General features: G+C 47.0%; 1 protein-coding gene across 2 annotated transcripts in view; it reads right to left on the bottom strand.

Annotated features, from left to right (window-relative positions):
• Positions 1–16,655: 16,655 nt before the first annotated feature.
• The window catches only part of MTMR4 (myotubularin related protein 4), a 139,007-nt gene continuing 131,477 nt past the window's right edge, over positions 16,656–24,185 (bottom strand). For both annotated transcript variants that reach the window (XM_082245077.1, XM_082245076.1), the window contains 3 exons: positions 23,055–23,165; positions 21,717–21,805; positions 16,656–18,464 (listed from right to left, as the gene is read on the bottom strand). In XM_082245077.1, the coding sequence (XP_082101203.1) occupies positions 18,287–18,464; positions 21,717–21,805; positions 23,055–23,165 (378 nt within the window). In that variant the 3' untranslated portion in view covers positions 16,656–18,286. The remainder of the gene's footprint in view (positions 18,465–21,716; positions 21,806–23,054; positions 23,166–24,185) is intronic.

Raw genomic sequence — 24,185 nt, 5'->3', positions numbered from 1 at the left:
TCTCAGGTATGAATGGGTAGCAGGTGTGTTAAATTTGGTGTTATCGCTCTCACTCTCTCATACTGGTCACTGGAAGTTCAACATGGCACCTCATGACAAAAAACTCTGACTCTGAAAAAAAAGAAAAGAATTGTTGCTCTACATAAAGATGGCCTAGGCTATAAGAAGATTGCCAAAACCCTGAAACTGAGCTGCAGCACGGTGGCCAAGACCATACAGCAGTTTAATAGGACAGGTTCCACTCAGAACAGGCCTCACCATGGTAGACCAAAGATGTTGAGTGCACATGCTCAGCATCATATCCAGAGGTTGCCTTTGGGAAATAGACATATGAGTGTTGTTAGCATTGCTGCAGAGGTTGAAGGGAAGGGGGTGGGGGGGAGGGGATCAGCCTGTCAGTTCTAAGACCATACGCCACACACTGCATCAAATTGGTCTGCATGGCTGTCATCCCAGAAGAAAGCCTCTTTTAAAGATGATGCACAAAAAACCCTGAGAAGTTTGATGAAGACAAGCAGACTAAGGATATGGATTAGTGGAACCATGTCCTGTGGTCTGATGAGACCAAGATACTTATTTGGTTCGGATGGTTTTAAGCGTGTGTGGCGTCAACCAGGTGAGGAGTTCAAAGACAAGTGTGTCTTGCCTACAGTCAAGCATGGTGGTGGGAGTGTCATGGTCTGGGGCTGCATAAGTGCTGCCATCACTGGGGAGCTACAGTATATTGAGGGAACCATGAATGCCAACATGTACTGTGACATACTGAAGCAGAGCATGATCCCCTCTCTTCGGAGACTGGGCTGCAGGGCAGTATTCCAACATAATAAGAACCCCCAAACACACCTCCAAGAGGACCCCTGCCTTGCTAAAGAAGCAGAGGGTAAAGGTGATGGACTGGCCAAGCATCTCTACAGACCTAAACCCTATTGAGCATCTGTGGGGCATCCTCAAATGGAAGATGGAGGAGCGCAAGGTCTCTAACATACACCAGCTCTGTGATGTCGTCATGGAGGCGTGGAAGAGGACTCCAGTGGCAACCTGTGAAGCTCAGGTGAACTCCATGCCCAAGAGGGTTAAGACAGTACTGTAAAATAATGGTGGCCACACAAAATATTGACACTTTGGGCCCATTAATGGCTGTGTGTTGAGTTATTTTGAGGGGACAGCAAATTTACACTGTTATACAAGCTGTACACTCACTACTTTACATTGTAGCAAAGTGTAATTTCTTCAGTGTTGGCACATGAAAAGGTATAAAATATTTACAAAAATGTGAGGGGTGTATTCACTTTTGTGAGATACTGTGTATATTTTTTTTTTTAAACTAACAACAAAGCTTTATTTAAAAAAAAACAAAAACTGATACTAAATTTACACATAAATACGACTAGAACCCCGCCCTCCTCTATACGGCAATCGGATGGAAACAGACCGTCTGGGCTGTTTCCACCCGATGCCATCTGATCCGATCCACGGGATGGATAGAAAATAGAACCACCATCCGTCTGTTTTTGGCGGACAGGATCAGATGGCGGCAGATTACCGCTCCATAAAGGAGACTGAAGGGTTCGATCAGGTCTGCCTGAGAAACTGACAGGAGGACCTGATCAGACAGCCTGTGTGAAAGGGGCCTTCGGCTGTGTGGCTGTGGCATGGCAGGGAGATAATAAAGAAAAAAACTGAATTTTTGTAAAATTTTACCTGTAAAATTCCTTTCTCTGAGTCCTCCGACAGTCGCCGCCTCCTCTAAGTTATCACTATTGGGTATTGTCCACCTATCCGTAGGAATAGCTAGGCATATAGACTTAGTCAAAAGACAAAAGGCATTAGCATATACACACCCACGGGGGCTGTCCCATCTGGTCAATACCCCCCTGCATCACCACTCCCAACTCAGTTTGGTAGCATAGCAGTAGGTAATAAGAACCCCAAAAGAGGGGCGGGGCGGCGACTGTCGGAGGACTCAGAGAAAGGAATTTTACAGGTAAGATTTTACAAAAATTCAGTTTTCTCTTACGTCCTCCGACAGTCCCTGCCTCCTCTAAGTCATCACTATTAGGATGTCCCAAAGCAGTATAGACATGAGGGGTGGGAGACGCAACCGTAGAAAAGGCAACGCAGTACCCACATCAGAGAAAGGAATCTGACATGCACCGTAAGAACCAACTGGGCAACAGAAAAAAACAATGCTTAACAGGAGCAACAGCCCAGGAAAGCAAATGCCAACAGCCAGGGACCCAGAGAAAAATTCAAGGGTCCATCATGGCACTGCCACACTGAGAACTTTGTGGCCAAAAGAAGCATCAGCTGATGCCAGAACGTCTACTTTGTAGAACTTGGAAAATGTGTGCACCGACGACCAAGTCGCCGCCTTGCACACCTGGGTCACCGAGGCCCGATGCCAACAGGCCCAGGAAGTACTCAAAGACCTGGTAGAATGCGCCTTAACAGGGAAGGGCGGAACCCGTTCCTTCAAGGCATAGGCCTGCTCAATGGTCTGTCTGATCCACTTGGCAATAGTCGCTGCCGATGCAGCCATGCCCTTCCGAGGTCCCTCAGGAAGGACAAAGAGAGAGTCCGCCTTCCGAAAGGATTCCGTAGACTTCAGGTAGACCTTGATCGCCCTGACAACATCCAAGGAGTGCAAAGCAATCTCCTTAGGATGCTTAGGCTTTGTACAAAGCGATGGCAAGACAATTTCCTCATTAAGGTGGAAATCAGTGATCACCTTGGGAAGAAAGGACAGGGGTGTTCTCAACACCACCTTATCCTTGTGAATTATCAAGTAAGGGGAGCCGCAAGACAACGCCGCCAGCTCCGACACTCTGCGAGCCGAAGTGATCGCCACAAGAAAGGCAACCTTTTTCGACAGCAGAGGCAACGAAATCTCCCTGATATTTTCAAAAGGAGCACGCTGTAATGCGAACAGGACCAAGTTCAAGTCCCATGGAGGTAAAGGCTCCTTCCTAGGAGGAGCCAAATGTCGCACACCTTGAATGAATGTGCGCACCAAGGAATGAGACGCCACAGGGCGTTGGAAAAGGACCGCCAGTGCTGACACCTGGCCCTTTATAGTGGCCAGCGCCAGGCGCTGATCCACTCCAGACTGGAGGAAAGCCAAGATTCGACCTTGAGTAAGAACAAGGGGAGAACCCCCTGGACTCACACCAGGTGAAATAGGCTTTCCAGGTATGGTAATAGATCTTACCAGAGGAAGATTTCCTAGCCTTTATCAGGGTAGCGATAACCTCAGAAGATAGACCCTTGTCCTTCAAGACCTGGGTCTCAACAGCCAGGCCGTTAAAGCCAGCGACTGTAAAGCAGGATGGAAGATCGGACCTTGAGACAGGAGATCTTCCCGCAGAGGCAGACGCCACGGAGGCGCCACTGCCAGGTGAACAACGTCGGCGTACCAAGACCGGCGAGGCCAGTCCGGCGCCACCAGAATCACCATGTGCGGTTCCGAGACCAATCTGCGAAGGAACCGGGATAGTAACTGAATTGGAGGAAAGGCGTACATCAGGCGATACTGATGCCAAGGGGCCACCAACGCATCCGAGGTGTCTGCCAACGGATCGCGCGTTCTTGCCACGAACCTTTCCACCTTTCGATTTAGCCGGGATGCAAACAGATCCACGTCTGGGGATCCCCACTTCGCACACAGCACCCGAAAGACCTCTGGGTGTAGGGACCATTCCCCCTGGTCCAGGGTCTGGCGGCTCAGATAGTCGGCCTGCCAACTTTCCACACCCGGAATGTGAACTGCCGAGATCGCCGGGACATGAGTCTCGGCCCAAGACAGGATGTCGGTCACCTCCTGGGCTGCTTGAGCACTCCTGGTGCCCCCCTGGTGGTCGATGTAAGCCACCGCGGTAGCATTGTCCATCTGTACGCGAACAGGCAGGCCCTGGAGACGGTCCGACCACTGGAAGAGACAGAGTTTTATCGCTCGTAGTTCCAGCACATTTATCGGGAGGGAGGATTCCTCCTCCGACCAAGTGCCCTGGGCAGACAGGATGCCCAGGACTCCACCCCAGCCCGACAGGCTGGCATCCGTGGTAACCACTGTGCACACCAACGGGCGGAAGGACTTGCCTTCCGCCACCGACGGGGACTGGATCCACCACAGAAGAGCCAATCTGGTCCGGCGACTCAAGGAGACCTCCAGATCCCAGGACTGAGGAAGTCTGTCCCACCTGGCCAGGATCTCCGTCTGGAGAGCCCGTGTGTGGAACTGGGCAAAGGGAATTGCCTCGAAGGCCGACACCATCAAACCCAGGCCCCGCATGCAGGCCCTGAGTGACGAGGACGGATTGTCCCTGAGGGATCGGATTTCATCCCGCAAAGTCCGGAGCTTGTCCTCCGGCAAGAATACCTTTGCCTGAGCAGAGTCCAGAACCATTCCCAGATAGGGAAGGCGAAGCAATGGAGCCAACGCTGATTTTTGAACGTTGATGGTCCATCCAAACTCCTGGAGCGTCTGTACCGTGATGGACAGATCGCGCACAAGGTCCTGACTGGCACGGGATCTCAGAAGCAGATCGTCCAGGTACCCCAGGACCGCAATGCCCTGGGCCCGCAGCAGGCCCAGAACCGGTGCCAACACCTTGGTAAACACCCTGGGTGCCGAAGCGAGACCGAACGGTAACGCCACAAACTGGTAGTGTTCCTCCACGATAGCGAACCGAAGGTACCGCTGATGACCCTCGAAAATGGGGATGTGCAGGTACGCATCCTTCAGATCTATCGAAGCCAGGAATTCTCCTGGACTCAAGGAGGCCACAACCGAACGGAGAGACTCCATTCGAAACTTCCGAAAGGAATTCGATCTTGTAACCTGATCGAACGATTTCCTGGACCCACCTGTCCGAATCCGGAGAAGCCAAGGTTGGAGGAAACCGCGCAAACGTCCCCCCACCCCAGGAATGGGTGAGGGCGCCCCTTCAGGCAGAGGCGGATTGTCCCGCCGAACCGGCATTGCCGGTCTTCTGCTTACCCACCCAGGGTTTCTTCTGGTTGCCCTGGGCCTTGAAGGGCTTGCCCTTGGATTGGTTCCGAAAGGCACGAAAGGACCCCTGAGTAGATCTAGGCGCAGAACCCCGCTTGCCACTGAAGGACTTGTTCTTCTGGTTCTGGGGTAGCATAGTGCTCTTACCCCCCGTTACGCCCTTCACCAGGGTATCCAACGCCTTGCCAAAAAGGCGAGAGCCAGTATAGGGAAAATCAGCAACAGTTTTCCGCGAGGACTGGTCGGCCGACCAGCTCTTCAGCCATATCAGTCGCCGGTTAAGTACCGCGACACTCGAGAGGCGAGCCACCAAGGGGGCCTCATTCAGGGCTGCATCACACAGATACATGACTCCTTGATGGATCTGGTCCACCATTTCCAGTCGTGCAGGCGGCACATCATCGGACACTAGGTTGCTTCTAAGCCCCTTAATCCAATCAGCCACCGCCTGAACCACCATAAACGGATGCGAAAACCGGTTTGAGCAACGAACCCGCCACCGTATAGGAATGGCGGGCTAGAGATTCCAACCGCCGGTCCGTGGGATCCCGAAAAACCGGGGTATCCTCAGTAGGAACCAAGGTAGCCTTGTTCAGCACGGCCACAGTGTGATCTACCTGTGGAGGCACACACCATCGTGATTCCGTAGCCGGCGCAAAAGGATAAAGCAATTTGAACCGACTAGGTACCAGGAATGGACGTTTCAACATGCGCCACATTTCATTAACAGTGTAATGGAATTCCGCTGGGCAGGGAAAAACCTGCGCGGACTTGCGGGTCCTGTGCGTCCCAAATGAGGACACAACGCCCGGAGGACAGGGCTCATCCTCTAAATGTAAGGTTTCCTTAACAGAAACAATCAACTCATCCATGGTCGCCCGTTCTTTGGGTGACCCTGGGGAGGATGTATCAACACCCTCCACCTCAGCCTCCCCCTCAGACCCCGGGGGGTCCAAGGATGAGCGGGACCCTGAAAAGGGCACGCTTGCAGCAGCAGCAGCCATATCCCCATCTGAATCAGAAGAGAGAGACAGCCTGGGCCGTTTTCTCGCAGCCCATTCAGACATCAGCATTTCCATATTTGCCACTAAAGTCGCAACCACAGCAGCCAGATCAGGTCGCAGCGGGGCCACAGGAGAACTGGGGCCCCCCACTAAAGCTGGAGGAAACTTGCTTTCCTGAGAATCCATGGCTCAAGATAATAAACTACAGTGCAAAAAAGTATGTACTGTCCCCTTAAATAGCGCTGCGGAGTGCGCAGCCCACCGCTACTGTCACAGCTATGAAGACCCCCAAAAGGAGAAAGAAAACTGAGCCAGAAGCAGTATGCAGAAGAAGACAGAGAGATACACTGCAGAGCCCGCAGATCGTTGCTACCTGTGCCTGTGCTGTCTGAGAGGAAGAGGAAATGCTGCTGGAGGGGGCTGGCTATAAGCCAGACCCCAGGGAAAATGGCTGCCCCATAGGGATGCATAGGAGGCTACACCAAGATGGCCGCCGACATGCGGCCGAACCGATCGTTCCACCGCCCACAAAATGGCGGCGGATGGCGCCAAAATGAGCTGTAAACTCGCCCCAGAGGGGCTATACACGTGTGCATATTAAAAAACATGGCGGACCGCGCAATTTTTTCCCCCGCAGCGGTCGCCACACAACACACAAGTCTGTACCCCCAAACATGCACCTAAGGTGACATTGGGACAGGGACCCCCGGCAAAACATACAGTGCACACAGCGAACCCCGCAGGGATCGCACAGGGAGTCACACAGGCACAGACATGGGGACACACAGCAACACAGACTGTCACCCCAGACAGAGGCCCCACACAGAAAGTACTTACCTATACCCGATGGCGTGGGGGAGCCTCTATGCACGGATAAACCTCTGTCCTCATCTGACAGGGAGTGCCGTGAGCCAGGGACATGACGCTGCAGTATCGCAGACAAGTCCTGTGAGGTAGCCACCTCACGGCTGCATCCCTGCAGCGAACAGGGATGGGTCGTTCTTAATGCCAGGGCGAACCATAGCTGAACGCTCGATGGCGGGCTGGGGGTCCATCTGGCCCTCTGTGCCCTGGAGAACCAGGGCGGCCAGTCCGAATCCCAGCACCGCATGATCCATCTTCATCCGAAGAATAAACTAACACTAGAGCTGGTAAAATAAACAGCTAGTGAAGTGAGAGAAAAAAACTGACATTTAAAAGAAAATCAAATAAAAGATTTAGGAAGGCTGAGACTGAAGCCCCAGCACAAGGTAGCCTGACTATTCCTAAGCTAGGCAAACTAAAACTGAGTTGGGAGTGGTGATGTAGGGGGGGTATTGACCAGATGGGACAGCCCCCGTGGGTGTGTATATGCTAATGCCTTTTGTCTTTTGACTAAGTCTATATGCCTAGCTATTCCTACGGATAGGTGGACAATACCCAATAGTGATGACTTAGAGGAGGCGGCGACTGTCGGAGGACGCAAGAGAAAAAAAAAATTGTATATATAAAAATTCTAGTCGCCAATGCGACCCGGCACCTGGGGTTTTTCGAGCCCTGGTGTATATATATTATATTTATTTTTATTTAGTGTGAGTTTTCCATCTACTGGGAGAGGAATTTTACTGAGAGCACTGGTGTGTATTGCTGGAAGATTTGGAATTTTTTGTAGTGTGACATAAGGTTTGATAGATGGACATGTGTGCAACCAGCTAGCCTATGCATTGATAGAAAATAGCCTGGTCCCTGCTGAACGAGCCAAATTTGATTGATTCCTGTATAGCCAGCTTTGGACTTTGGAAATTCCCAAGTGTAGTGGTTGTGTTTAAATTTGCAGTTACCAGTACTAATGTTTAGGATTTGAGGAGTTCCAGTTGATCCCCAGGTAAAGAAGCACCATAAGTGGCACACCATAACATGGAACTAAGGGAATAACAGAATATAAAATTATGTACAGAATGCGGTCTGTCTCTTGGTATGGCTGCCAAAAACAGGCCGAAAGCACCTCCAAAGAGAACGTTCTGGCTCTCTACACAGTCATAACGGAATTTTTGTAAAATCTTACCGTAAAATTCCTTTCTCTGAGTCCTCCGACAGTCGCCACCCCCGCCCCTCTTTGGGGTTTTTTTTATACACTATCACTGTTTGCGGCCAAAGAGGGGCTGGGGCGGCGACTGTCGGAGGACTCAGAGAAAGGAATTTTACGGTAAGATTTTACAAAAATTCAGTTTTCCCTTACGTCCTCCGACAGTCGCCGCCCATTCACACAGTCTTCACAAATGGGGAAGTCCCAAAGCAGTGTAGACCTGAGGGGTGGGCAATGCAACTGCCAGAAAAGCAACGCAGTACCCACATCAGAGAAAGGAACCTTACATGCACAGAAAGGTAACCTTCTGGGTAACAAAAAAGGGCTCAACATGAGCAACAACCCAGGAAAACAAATAGCCAAGGGGATAAACAGCCCCAACAGCCAGGGACCCGTACAAACCAGGGTTCCCTATGGCACTGCCGCACAGAGAATTTTGCGGCCAAAGGAGGCATCAGGTGACGCCAGAACATCAATTTTATAGAATTTGGAAAAGGTGTGCACCGACGACCAAGTCGCAGCCTTGCACACCTGGGCCACCGAAGCCTGATGCCGGAAGGCCCAAGACGCACTCACCGACCTGGTAGAATGCGCCTTGACAGGGAAGGGAGGAACCCGTTCCCGCAACGAATAGGCCTGTACAATGGTCTGTCTGATCCTTTTGGCAATGGTTGTCGCAGACGCAGCCATACCCTTCCGAGGACCCTCAGGAAGTACAAAGAGAGAATCCGATTTCCGAAAGGATTCAGTCGACGACAGGTAAACCCTGATCGCCCTGACAACATCCAGAGAATGCAAGGCAACCTCTTTTGGATGCTTAGGGTTCGCACAAAGCGAAGTTAAAACAATGTCCTCATTGAGGTGAAAATCCGAAACCACCTGGCAGAAAGAACGGATTAGGTCGCAAGACCACCTTATCCCTATGAACCACCAGGTAAGAGGAACGGCAAGACAAGTCGCCAACTCCGACACTCTGCGAGCCGAAGTGATCGCCACCAGAAAGGCAAACCTTTTAGACAGCAGAGGTAACGTGATTTCCCTGATGTTTTCAAACGGGGAACGTTGTAACACGGACAGAACCAAGTTCAAGTCCCATGGAGGTAAGGGCTCCCTTCTGGGAGGGGCCAAGTGACGCACACCTTGAATAAAGGTGCGAATCAAGGAATTAGACGCCACAGGGTGCTGAAAAAGAACAGCCAGTGCAGATACCTGGCCCTTAATCGTGGCCAACGCAAGGCGCATGTCCACACCAGTCTGGAGGAAAGCTAACACCCTCGCCACCGAGTAGGAACAAGGAGAGAAACCCCTGGACTCACACCAGGCAAAATAAGCTTTCCATGTACGGTAATACATTTTACCAGAAGAGGCTTTTCTAGCCTTGATCAAAGTAGGAATGACCTGAGGAGAGACCCCTGTCTCTCAGGACCTGGCTTTCAACAGCCATGCCGTTAAAGCCAGCGACTGTAAAGCAGGATGGAAGATCGGTCCCTGAGACAGTAGATCTTCTCGCATTGGCAGCCGCCACGGAGTCTCTACGGCCAGGTGAACGATGTCCGCGTACCAGGACCGGCGAGGCCAGTCCGGCGCTACCAGAATCACCAGTGAGTGTTCTGAGGCCAACCTGCGAAGGAACCTGGACAACAACTGAATCGGAGGAAAGGCATAAATCAGACAATACTGATGCCAAGGCACCACCAACACGTCCGAGGCGTCTGCCAGAGGATCGCGCGTTCTTGCCGCGAACCTTTCCACCTTGTGGTTTAGCCGAGACGCGAACAGATCCACATCCGGGGATCCCCACTTCGCGCACAGCATTTGAAATACCTCCGGGTGCAGGGACCATTCCCCCTGGTCCAGGGTCTGGCGGCTCAGATAATCTGCCTGCCAATTCTCCACACCCAGAATGTGCACTGCCGATATCGCCGGGACATGAGACTTGGCCCAAGACAGATTACTGGTCACTTCCTGGGCCGCCCGGGCACTCCTGGTGCCCCCTTGGTGGTTGATGTACGCCACCGCAGTGGCATTGTCCGTCTGCACCCGTACAGGGCAGCCCCGAAGACGATCCGACCAATGGATCAAGTACAGCCTGATCGCTCTCAATTCCAATATGTTTATCGGAAGGGAGGATTCCTCCTCCGACCAAGTGCCCTGGGCAGACAGGTTGCCCAGAACACCACCCCAGCCCGACAGGCTGGCATCCGTGGTTATCACCGTCCACAGAATTGGCCGGAAGGATTTTCCGTCCGACACCGCCAGGGAATGAAGCCACCACAAGAGATCCATTCTGGTTTTGCGACTCAGAGACACTCTCAGGTCCAAGGACTGAGGTAGTCTGTCCCACCTGGCCAGGATCTCCGCTTGGAGAGATCGCGTGTGAAACTGTGCACATGGTATCTCCTCGAAGGCGGACACCATCAGCCCCAGGGACCGCATACAGGTCCGGAGTGACAAGGATTTGTTGTCCCTGAGGGACCTGGACCTCGTTCTGCAGGGTCCGGAGCTTGTCCTCCGGTAAGAACACCTTTGCTTGAGCAGAGTCCAGAACCATTCCCAGATACGGGAGACGAACTGAAGGCGACAAGGTCGACTTCTGAATGTTGATAGTCCAACCGAACTCCTGGAGCGTCTGGACCGTAGTGGACAGATCGCGCAACAGGCTCTGACTGGCACTCGATCTTAACAGGAGATCGTCCAGATATCCCAAGACTGCAATGCCCTGTGCCCGCAACAGGCGCCAACACTTTGGTAAAGACCCTTGGAGCCGAAGCGAGACCGAAAGGTAACGCCACAAACTGGTAATGATCCTCCGCGATAGAGATATCTCCGATTCGCTGATGACCCTCGAAAATGTGGATGTGCAGATACGCATCCTTCAGGTCTATAGAGGCCATGAACTCCCCCGGATTCAGGGAGGCCACCACCGAGCGGAGTGATTCCATGCGGAATTTCCGAACGCACACAAACCGGTTCAGCGCTTTCAAGTCCAGAATCCGACACACTTTGCCCTCCTTTCTGGGCACAGTGAACAGATTTGAATAAAAACCCTGAAACCTGTCCCAATGAGGCACCGGGACGACAACCCCCTGGACGAGGAGATCCTGTACCGCTTGATGCAGGTCCTGTAACCGCCCTGTGGTCAAATGAAGATTTGAGGGAAAGAATCTGTTCGCCGGCCGTGAAAGAAATTTGATCTTGTATCCTGACCGAATTATTTCCTGAACCCACCTGTCCGTGATTCGGAGCAGCCAAGGTTGGAGGAAACCACACAAACGTCCCCCCACCCCTGAAACGGGTGAGGGCGCCCCTTCAGGCAGAGGCGGACTGAGCTGCCGTCCCAGCCTGGCTGGATTTTTGTTTGCCGAAACAGGGCTTTTTCTGGCCACATTGGCCCTTGAACGGTTTTCCCTTGTTCTGCGCCTTGAAGGCACGAAAGGACCCCTGATAAGGTTTAAAAGGAGGGGGCCCGCTTACCGCGGAAAAATTTTCCCTTAGGGTTCTGGGGCAACAAAGTGCTCTTACCCCTAGTGACTCCTTTAACCAATTCATCCAAGGATTCCCCAAAAAGGCGAGACCCCGCATAGGGGAAATCAGCCACCGTCTTCCTGGATTTTTGGTTAGCCGACCAGCTTTTTAACCAGATTAAGCGGTGGTTAATTACTGCGACACTGGACAGGCGTATCGCCAAAGGGGCCTCATTTAGAGCCGCATCGCACAAATACATGACCCCTCGATAAATCTGATCCACCATCTCCACAGTAGTGGGAGGGGCAGAGTTGGCCACGAGGGTGCGTTTGAGCACCTTGGTCCAATCAGCCACAGCCTGAGCCACCATTCAAAGGCAAAAATAGGCTTGAGCATGGAACCCGCCACCATGTAGGAATGTCAGGCAAGAGATTCCAGCCTCCTATAAGTAGGGTCCCTAAACACCGGAGAGTCCTCGGTGGGGACCAGGGTAGCTTTGTTCAATCTGGCCACCGTGTGATCCACTTGAGGCGGCACACACCAGCGCGCAGCCGTAGTAGCCGCAAAAGGGTAGAGAAGTTGAAACTTCTTAGGCACCACGAAGGTGTGTTTTAAATTACGCCATAGCTCATTCACCTTATGGTGAAACTCTGCGGGAAAGGAAAAACCTGCGCTGTCTTGCGGGTCCTGTGCGTACCAAAAGAGGACACAACGCCCGGAGGAGTGGGCTCTTCCTCCAAATGTAGTGTTTCCTTTACTGCTAGGATCAACTCATCCACAGCTGCGCGTTCCTTGGGCGACCCGGGGGGGGAGTCATCCACCCCTGCAACCTCCGCCTCCCCCTCAGACTCTTGCGGGTCCCTGAGAAGAGCGAGACCCTGAAAGGGCCACACTACCAACAGCAACCATGTCACACTCAGAATCAGAAGAAAAGGAAATCCTAGGCCTTTTACTAGCAGCACGTTCAGTCATCAGCACATTCATTTTGACACCAAAGTTGCCACAACAGCAGCCAAATTAGTCAGGTTAGGGGATTCAGAGGACCCTGAATCCCCCACCAAAGCTGGAGGGAATTTGCTGTCCTGGGATTCCATAACAGAAAGAAAAGGTTTTTTTTTTTTTAAAACTGGCCCTTTAAGAGCGCCGCGGACCCCCGCAGCACACCGCTATAGAGACTGAGACACAGACCCCCAGCAGGGACAAAACTGACCAGGAAGATTGCACAAAGCAGGACAGGAAAAGAACAGCAGGACAGAAACCCCACAGTGTGTTACCAGCTCCTTCGGTCGGCTCTGTGAGAAAGAAGGAAGTGATGTCACCGCTGGAGGCTGAACTTAAGCTGCAGGCCAAGGGAAAATGGATGCCTATTGAAACTAATGGGAGGCTTCGGCAAGATGGCCGCCGACATGTGCTCAGAACGATCGTATGCCACACGCAAGATGGCGCCGCAAGGCGCCAAAATCACTACATAGCATGCTGTATAAACGCCCATATTGAAGCCAGACATGCTGCCTACACTTAAAATGGCAGACCGGCGGTTTTTAACCCCGCAGCGGTCGCTGCATGTGTCTGCACCTCCAAGCACCCTAAAGTGACCTTAGGAGAGGGACCCCCCAATCCCCCACACAGCGCTGCTGTGAGAGAATAAAACCCCCGCAGGGACCGGGAACAGGGAGCCCAAAAACGCACAGATATAGGGGACACCACAGACACACAGGACTGACGACCCCAGACAGAGGTCCCACACAGAATGTACTTACCTGTACCCGATGGTGTGGGGTGCCTCATATCAAGAGGGAAACCGCCCACCCTCAGATGGCAGGGGAGTGCCTCCAGCCAGAAACGCAGGACACTAGTAGTGAACGGACGAACCTATGCTGTGTCCAGTGAGGTAGCCACCTCACATGGCTGCATCCCTGATGGACAGGGATGGGTCGTTTGCAAGGCCAGGGCGAACACATAGCCTGCGAAACGCTCGATGGCGGGCTGGGATTCCATCTGACCCTCTGTCCTGGAGAACCAGGACGGTCAGTTCGATTCCCAGCTCTGCAAACGCCGTCTTCATCCGAAGATCCAACTAACTAGTGCTGATAAAATAAACAGCTAGCAATGTAAAGAAAAATGACATTTTCAGAAAATAAATCATAAAAGAAAAAGAGGAAGGCTGAGACTGTAGCCTCAGCACAGGGAAGCCTATCCACTCCTAAGCAAGGCAGAACACAAACTGAATTGGGATAGCTATTGCAGGGGGGTATTGGACTAGAAGGACAGCCCCCATGGGTGTGACTATGTAGATGAATTGTTCTTTTACAAGTCTTATGACTAGAAACTCCTGTGGAGAGGAAGCAATATCCCATTAGTGAAGACTGTGTGAATGGGCGGCGACTGTCGGAGGACGTAAGAGAAAAGGCATTTTAGCAAGGCCGATCCTTTTTTGTTGTCAGGTCACCCATTGTTGTTTAGGGTCCATCCATGTCTTCTCAAGACAAAATTGATGGTGCCCAAACCAGCAGATTACAACAGAGGTTGAAGGGTATAAGACAAAGCTTTATAGATTAGGTTTAGATTTCTAAACAAGGAGCGTAATAAAGATTTTTCTTTTTTTCTCCTTACAAAAACTCTGGCGTGTTGACTTTCAGGCTCCCCACATTACCTCCAGAACTTTGAATGAAAATGCACATTTTGTTAATCCAACACAGTGACTGACTAAAATTTCTAGATCTTTAGAATGCCAGCAGAGGGTTTGTTACACTTGGTTCAGACACATGATATGGATATGAGATCGGTTTAAAAAGCATTACTTTCATTCTAGGTAAAATGTGATCCGTTTCGTCTTCCAGTAATTATTTTCTGTTTATTTCCACTTGAGGGACAGGAACAATGAGGGGAAAGTAGGTACATTCAATGCCAGGTAGATTTCACTTCTCCATATTCACACAGTACAACATTTTCCCCCACAAAACACAATGTAAATGGAATTGCAATGACAGCAGAAAACTGGAATAACTATCTTTATTTTGAAGTGTTTCACCTTCACAGCAAGTCATGTTGTACACATAATATTTTACAGAGATGTATTCTGACAACATATTGTTTGCTTGACCCATAAATCCAAAAAGTTTGATCTATGGAGCGACCCTGTTGGAACAAACCCCTTCCCAAACACTCAGCTTCAGGGAACGAGGGTAACATACATAATGCGTTTTTCCACAGAACACACAAGTATGGAATATTTCCACATCACAATAAAATATCCTCCTGGGAAGGGAATGAGGCTTGTGTTATTGAAAAGAGGCAGCTAGAACAGAAATACCTTCTTCACTACTTGTATCTTTATACCAGTAATGAAAATTGTTGTTGGAAGCTTTGATTGGCATTGCCACTTGATTCAAATGTGTTTTCTCCTTAAAGCAAAACTCCAGCTATTTTTTTTTTTTTGAAGACCTGAGAAGGGTTTGACAGTAAATCGGTTTTAATTGCAGTGTGTCCCTTAATTCCCTCTCACTTTTTCTGTCTGGAAAGAGGCATGGCAGGAAACAAGGGGGCATCTCTCTTTTTGAACAGGGAACAGACAAAAATAAAAAAATAACAGAGGTTCCAACCCATCCCACTCTACTAGAAATATTGTTTTATTGTGGTTTGTAATTGTATTTTTAGTAAAGGCTCTAAGTTTTTCTGGGTCTATATAATCTTTGACTGGAGTTTAATTTTAAATGAAAACCTAAGTGCTAAACTGCATGGGATGTTTTCAGTCATTTTACCTGCTTAACGGAAGATGAACACTGCCTATAATAGACCACAGTAGGTTACCCCATAGAGAGTGCCATTAAGTCATATGTGGGTCAATTTGTGTGCTGTGGTACGAGCAGCTGAAAATTGAGTTTAGTCCTGAAAACAGGTAGCATCTTGACCCATGTGTAATGTGCAAAATATTTAACAATGCTTAGCTCTGTGCCATCAGTCTAGTGGCAGAATGTGCAAAATATTTGGCTATGCTCATTTCTTTGCCTCCAGTCTACTGGCTAAAAATTCTGACCTAGCCCCATTTATGAAACCCACTAATTTTCTACTCCTTGGTGGATCCAAGAAAGTCAAACACCCAGGGAGGTCAAGGTGTGGACCAAACGTATTTTCAACTAGTGGTTCAGGACATTTCGCTCCTTGCACAACTGCCTACCAAAGCGTCACTGGTGTATAGGTGGAGCTTTCCTTAAACTGGCCCTACTGTCCACATTGCCAAACTCATTTTCTTGGGAATGCAGTCACTACAAAATCAGACAATAGCATCAATATTCAAAAAGGAAAGGAATAATGTGCAAAGTGCTGTAACCAAGATAAATGGTCACTTGTCTGACTCCATTAAGCTGCAAAAAGCTAAAAAATGGATTGGCTGTTAGTGGTAACTACACTCTATAATACATAACTAACAAAATCCAAACTATCCAAGTAATATCACTGGCATAAATAGACTGACTGGCATCATTCCCTATAAAGCAGCTGTTCGTAACATTCACACATACAAAATAGTCATGAATATAAAAAGTCATGTTTATACAGAACTGAATGTTTGACAATGCAATACATTTTAGTAGAGATCAAACATTTGTTTTGGGTCATGGGCCATTTTAGCTTAGGAAAGCCTCCCATGTTCTTCAATAAGAAGGGAAAATCAGCTGAGCACAGCCTGATACTCTTTACTTACCATTTAGTTCAGATTACCTTTGAGAAAAACCATGGGTTTGGGTAAGTAAATGTTAAAAACAGCTCCTTTATATAGGAAAGTCTTGCATTTTACAATCGTGGGGCCTTTGTCACAGAGCACAGCAGCTGTGATTGAAGCGGTCATTCCCTTATCACTGCCATATACTAGTACTCTGGCATCAGCAACACTTTGTTCACTAAACCACTGCTTTGCACCTAGTGTACAGCCACTAAAGGGACAGGGAATGTCTGCTTCCATCAGAGTGTAATCTCACATGTCTTGTTTCATCACAGGTACAGTACCCTCAACATGGGCTCTGCCAAGAAACTGCGTGGTCAAAGTATAATCCTCTGGTCAAACATTCATGGCAGGACTGGTTTGAACGCAATGTTCTCATGTATGTACTACTAGTGAGAGTATGACAGCATTCTACTTTATGTTCGACATAATAAATTACGTAAAAATGGGAATCCTCAACAACCATCCGAAACAAAGACAGTGATGTCACCTATAGATTTAAATGGATGAAGCCATTTTAAAACCAGCATACCTCTTTCAATGGATAACACTGCCAGCATTCACCTCTCTCCTCCCAGGAAGCAGCCATGCAATTCAGGTGAGAAGATTTTCTAACAAACAGTCTACTACACTGAACCATAATGTACCAAGATTGTAAAGCAGATGGGTAAAATAAGTGCTGCATAGACATATTTTATCCAAGTTGGTTCTGGAATAACCTCTTAATCCAGAGTCACTTTAGAAAGACGGCATATAGTTTTCATCTAGACTACTTCCTTTACAATGATTCCACAGACAGCAACCAACTGTTACATTGTTGCCTGGCTTTTTCCAAGCAGAGAGCAGTTTTACGCCTTATTTAGAGACAATCTGATTGCAGTGTGGTATCGACTTTTAAGATTTGAAAAGCCGGTGAGTTAATATTTACAAAAAATGCTCAAGCAGTAAATGACACATCATGGCTAATTGTGTAGCAAAGTGGCACTTTACAGATCAATAGTAAAACAAAGTCGTTTAACCTAGCCTCACAAAACCTTTTGGTATCAACATTTCGTCCCTTCTCTGGGTTACATTGGTTAAGTGCACAAAAATTCAAATAGCAGCATTTAATATGAAGCCCCTCGACAAACACAGGAACAGCCAAGACCTAAAAGTTCAATGGGATACTTTTGTTAACCAGTCAGAAATCAAGTTTTAAGGATCCAACCCAAGTATAGCCAAATAAGAGACATATGTGAGACAAACATAAAAAAGATAAACATTTATAAACACAGAAATGTAGAAGGGGTAGGGGGTGTATTTAAAGCCTCAGAGCTTGAGACAAATAAGTGGAGAAAAGACTTCTACACATACCCTTTGCAATAAAAAAGGACCCACTACATTTAGCAGCAAGCTCTTCTAAGCAATAAGGGTTAATATTCACAGTTTTGTAGCTACCTGTTGCCCTTTTATTTACACGTAAATCCTGCATATTAAATGCAAATTCAATTTAACCGGATTTGTGATTTATCCATGAATACGAGATCAAAAGCAGCAGGAGACACAGCTTGACCAGGAGACAGATTTAGGACAAAAACATATGGCTAAGACCACCATAACCAGATCTTACTTTAAACTAGAAAAAAAAGAAAAGAAAACCCCTTTAACAAGGACAATGCAGCTTGAATTCTTGTCACCTTTCTTCTCTCGGCTCCTGTTAGGCCACCCGATTGTCTGACCACTTTCCTTTTTAAACCTTCAACAAAAAGGAGCTTAATCCTAGCTATGGCAAGAGATATCTGAAACCAAAATCTAAAACCCGAGCTGTCCTTCACAAATCCTACACTTTTGTGTTGGTAACAATCCTGCCAAGGTGCAGAAATATAATGCTAAGGTAAGCCGGTGTGTTGCTTACTACCGTAGTATGTGTTCACCGGCATGCAACCATATATTAGTAGTCACGCCATCCCCTCAAAACTTCATCTTGGCTGCAAAGAACTAAAGGAGGAGCTTGAAGCCAGATCGGTTTTCTTGGTTGGCGGCACTCAGCTTGATGCTGCAGCTAAGGGCTTCTTCAGTTGCTGGGACATTAGTTCCCTAGCACGTGTGACTTGGATATGGTCATAGCAGGTATTGCAAACCAAGACTGGGTCATAGAGCTGTTGGTCAGGAATTGGGAGCTTTAAGTGACAGCAGTCGGCGCAGAAAACGTTTCCACAGTTCCTAGAGGAAAGATTACAGAGGATTAGAACATTTTCAATAATAGTACACAAAAAAGTGTTTATTTTTTTATTTTTATTATGATGGTTTCATATATATGTATACACACACATATATTTATATACACACACACACACACACACACACACACCTTAAAAAAAAATAAAAATCCAATGTTCCAGTAGCTCCTGGTACCATCGTGATCAAAATCCTGCGGCTTTATCAATATTCTTTTACAGTTCAAGGCTCCCTTATACAGAATCGCAAACGATATATAAATGTGTTCCTCAGTTTTAATGCGATATTATAAAAAGGCTATATATATATATATATCTATATATCTATATATAAGGCAAGTCAAAATTCCTTTTTTTAATCTTAATTGTACAGTACAGGACACAGGCTACATACCCCAAGCAGTAAATCAGAAGGATGGACAACAAAGCAAACAGAACAGAACCATGCCAGCAGGCACAACAACAAAGCAAAGGAACAAAGACAACTCAGAGTGCTGCTGGAAGAGCCTTGTGGCCAAAAGCTGCATCTGCAAAGGCCTTGACATCCACATGTTAAAACTTTGTGAAAAGCTGAGAAACAGATGCCTGATGGCATAATACCCAGGAAACCTCCACCAATCTCGTGTAGTGAGCATGTAAGGATACTGGAGGTACCATGGCAATCGTAAAAAGGGAAGCAGGGTATCTTTTTCAAGAATCTGTTCGCAGGACAGTGTTTTTCGTATAGAGACTGTGGCCTTTAGATAGACTGACAGTCCTGACTACATCCAAACAATTGAAGAGCAATATCCTTGGGGTGCTTGAGAGAAGGGCACAAGGAAGGTAGGACTAGGAATTCAAGCTTATGGCACCTTATAGAGAAAGAAGGGTTTTGGAGGCAAGACCACTTTGTCCCTGGCCAGAATTAGAAAGGGCTCATTACAAAGGAGGGACGCCAACGAAGAGAAACTACGAACTCAATAGCAAGCTTCTGCTCCTTCAATGTCCAATCACAGACTGGGGGAGGGAGTTAACTAAGGTTCATTTTAAATGCAGTGGGAAAAGTCGAATTTGGCTGTGTGGCAAGGATGTGTAAGGCCTTTTGCACACTGCGGCTTGAAAAAGCTCAGTACAGCTTTTTTTACGGAGCTAAAATACAGCCATTAATTGTAAATGTGCCTATGCACACAGGCGCATAAACATGCGTCGTGCATTCTACAGTAAAAAAAATAAAAAATACGGGCCAAGTTGCAATTCAGGTTCTTTGTCTGGAACGAGGGGGCGGGTGGTGGCGGCCCCGCTGACTCGTGGAAGCCTCACTTGGATTGTCTGTCCACAGTATGTTCCCAAAGGGGGGACAGACACTTCTTGTTGTCGACCTAGCTTTCCAGACTTATCTAACAGGTCCACTTTATATCTTACAAATTACTTGATTTTACTGTTCACTTGTTTACCCCAGTTTTACATCCAGGGTTAGTGGTTGTTTACATATGCGGACCTCCGGGCTGATTACCCTAAAGTCTTGCTAACTGGTTCTTCCTTTTTGCTGGATGTACCTACCTTGTGTATGTGTATACTTGTCATGATTTCTTACCATGTTGCCACTGTTTTTATATGCAAAATTTTCAATAAAAATTTATGTTTAAAAAAAAAAATACGCAAATACGTGAGATTGCTTACAAATGTGTACAAATTTTTATTTACATATTGTGCAGAACCAGAATGCGAGAATACTTTTTTTGCACAAAAATGCGTGTGACATTGCGCGAAAATATGCGCAAATACATACAAAAAAATACGTCTGAAAAGGTAGATGCTCAAACATGAGTATCATGTGCAAGAGGCCTAAATCTGAGGAATTGAAGGACAAATAAAATCCTAATTGGCAGGTCAAACAGCCCCCATGGGTTTTCAACTGTGCATTTAGCCGTTTGTGTGGAGTTCAACTTGATCTATCTGCTTAGTAGGGGAGAAAATTTGGAAAGTAATTACAATAATACCTGCAGAGCGTGCAAGAAAAGATAAGAGTATATCTAACTCCAAAGCAAGTGTGGAGAAAGAAGCTTTCAGCTTTTCAGAAACATTTGGAGGAAAATATTGTGTTACAGGTGTACCAACAGACAGAATTCCAGAAGCTTTGCATGTGCAACATGCCTTGTTGAAGCATTCCTTCGTTTATTAGAGTCATCAAATGTATTTGATTAAAGTGGTGTATTAAAATTAGCATAAACATGTCATGTTTAACTTTGTTCCGTGCAGAGATTGTGTTAACACAACATGGAATTTGATCAGGGGTGCTGAACTTTCACATAGGACAGTGTTTACCAAGGAAAGCCATGAGAGGATCTGTACAAGTACCTGGCACAGCAAGCCCAGTAGTGATATAAAAGGGTAAAAGTAACCCAGTTCCTGAACTTGAACAGCCAAATGCGCCATGTACAGCAGCTTCCGGCTGTGGCCGGCTTTTTAGGAAGTGAATATTAACACAAAGTTAAATAACTACTACCCTGTTGGATTTTTCCCACTTGACGTCTCCCTGCTGTCAAAAAACAAGAACTCAGTGGGGGGAATCGAGTCAGTTTTTTTTGTTCAACCCGCTGGTTGAATAAAAAAAAAAAAAAAATAAAAAAATGAACCCATCTATGGCCAGCTGTACAAAAAAACACATTATGCTGTCCAATATGAGTATTGCAGCATAGTGTGGTAAACATACCTACTCGCCAGGGTTACCTTTCTGTTTAATCAATATCCTCAACAGCATTTAGCAGAAGCATCTTAAAATCCTCTGCAGTAAGCAATGGCTCCTTGAGTTATTGTATGGACAGAGCAGCCATTGGACTCATCATAGGTGATAGGAGAGTACCCTACACATGTGCGGCCCAAAAGACCAGAATGGCACACCCTTCCATGGCACTAGATATGGTTTAAGATCATTGGGACCAGTGTCCCCTAGTGCCACAGGAGGGAGCTGGTCCCAACAGTCAAAAGAGACTGCTTCCTAATACAGCTTTTTAGCCAGTGAAACATTACTAATTAACTACATTTTTGTATGAAAAGAAGGTTAAGGGTGACTAGCAATATATTTCATAAAGGCCATACTAGGGAGAATACTCTGTGTACGGAGTATACAACCACACATCACTTGCAAGGATTATATAATAAGGCATTCTAGTAGAATACAAACAGGATAACATTTACTTGGATTCCATTGGACTTGGAATTCCAATACATCAGAAAATTCTAATTAACAGTATTCTACCTGCAGTGATGTCTTCTCTTAGCCAACCAAAATTCACAGTCACAGTTGAAACAATGTGAAGCCATGTGATCAGGTACCCATCTTGTAACCTATATGTAGAGAAACATATTTCAGTTCACTTACCAGCACTGGAAAGATTTATACAAAACTACTTCAAATACAGTAAAAACTTGGATTGGTATTTCAAAGCACTCTTATATCAAAGCGAATTTCCCCATAAGAAATAATAGAAACTCAGAGGATTTTTTTCCATAACCATTTATTTATAAACCCATCAATTTATAGTCCATATAAAAAGATTATAGCAATGTGATAGGTTGTGTAACCATAAAATGTTCATCCACAAATGGCGGCACCCCAAGGGGGATTAGAATCAAAATCCAGCAGGAGCTACAGAGTATAAAGGAGAAGAGAGGCGTCTCAAAGTGTAGCAATATGGTTACATTTAATGAAGGTTCAACATTTAGCAATTCACATGGTTGATAATTAAAAGAGGCACATCTAAGTACGCAGGCATCTGGGTAAAGCTGTCCACCTAGACCATCCTCCTCACCGCCAGCTCTCACTGATGTCAGTCTGCAGTCATGACCAGGAAGACTACCCTGCAACAGAGCGATCTGAAAGCGAAGCTTGGAGTGCAGTGTGGAAGGGATGACGTTGATAATGGTCTGTGTGGACAGCTTTACCCCGGATGCCTGCATACTTAGATGTGCTTGTTTTAATCAACCATGTGAGTTGCTAAATGTTGAACCTTCATTAAATGTAACCATATTGCTACACTTAGAGGCACCTCTCCTCTTTTATACTCAGTTGTGACATGACGCTACTTTTATATCAAGACATCGCTTATTTATATCCAGTTTTATTTTGCTTGTCTTGCAAAACGCTCTCAAACCAAGTTACTCTCAATCCAAGGTTTTACTGTGTTATATTAAAATGTTATCTGTAGTTGAAGACCTAACAGGACTAAACATCAAAGCAAATTCCTTATCCAGATATGTTCGTATATACATAGAAAAACATTAAACATTTTATTTCAGAGTCATAGGTCTGTAAGGCTCGGTTCACACTAGGGCGGCTTCAAAGTCGCCCGACTCTGAAGCCGCCCTGTACAGCGTGACATGCAAACTACTTCTTTAGAAGAAAGGAATGCAAGCCGCTCCAAAGTTACCCCTAAGTAGCGCAGGGACCTTTTTCCAAGTCGGAACGACTTGAGTCGCTCCGATTAGAAAGGTTCCCTTGCACTGAATGGAGCGTGACTTGTCATGCGACTAAGTCGTCTGGCAAGTCACCCCAGTGTGAACCGAGCCTAAAAGTGCCCCATAAATGTCTTTTTACCTCTGTTTCTTTCTTATCCACTGGCTCCCAGCTGGCCTCTGAAAGTCGGTCCTCGCTTTTATCAGAGTATAGGTCATCCAGATCACTTCCATCTGATTCTTTTACACAGGTCTGTTAACAAAGACAGATGAATGTGTAAAATGTGTTAGCAAAAAAACATCATAAAAAAGCATTGCCACAGGATAAGTTCATTAAAATGCAGCTTCCAATACAATTTTAATGCCTCACTCAGGGCTAAAACTATATTCTTCGCTAACCCTCAATTCTAACCCATGGTACCAAGAATTTTTTCCTCCGTCCCTTGTAAATAAAGATATATTGATATACACTTATTTAGTGCTGCAATGCCCCTCCCTCCCGAGATTGCAGGTCCTCTGTTTACATCTTCCTCTTCTGAATCCTGAGAGAACCCCCACGACTACACATCCATTAGGAAGTGTCCACATAATATAGGCACTGATGTGGACACCCAAAGGGGGTTCTTTCCAGGAAGTAAAGAAACGTGAAGAAGGTTCTGGACTGCAGTATCCTATTAATGCTGCAGTCCAGAGGGGGGTTGGGGGGAGACCAGTCGCAGAGTGGGGGCTTTAATGAAAATGCCTGGTAAACACACAGTACGCATATTCTGCTGTTTGGGTCAGCCTGCAGCAGAAGCCTCAAGTAAGACGCTTAGCTCTAGGCATGTGGTCATAACTGAAATATTCTCTACTTTTAAAGTGTTACTAAACCCAGGACCCTGCATTCACTATATCTGGTCTCCCACAGCGCACAGAACATGGAAATACAATTATTTTAGTAAATGTAAACTGCTAAATATCTTTTCTCATCAGCAGTATATAGAAGTCTTGTGACATCATCAGTGTTTGGCTGAGCACTAGGTAAAGTTCTTTCTCCTCTGACTTTCCTTTGATGCTGCAGGACCTCTAACCCTCTGTCTGGACAGTGCCGATTGGCCCTGTGCTGATCACATGCACCTGCCAAAGAACAAAAAAAAATGGAAAAAAAAAAAAAAAAAACACAACTCTTTGGCAATACACACCAAACTGAGCATGTGCAGAGTGCCCCCAAGGCTCTGTACTATGAGGAGATGGATTCGGACTGTGAAAGAAGGGAAGGATCAGAAGACCGGAT

Source organism: Pelophylax lessonae (assembly GCF_965119305.1).
Source record: "Pelophylax lessonae genome assembly, chromosome: 2".
Taxonomy (NCBI): domain Eukaryota; kingdom Metazoa; phylum Chordata; class Amphibia; order Anura; family Ranidae; genus Pelophylax; species Pelophylax lessonae.
This window is presented reverse-complemented; position numbering and strand designations above follow the sequence as displayed.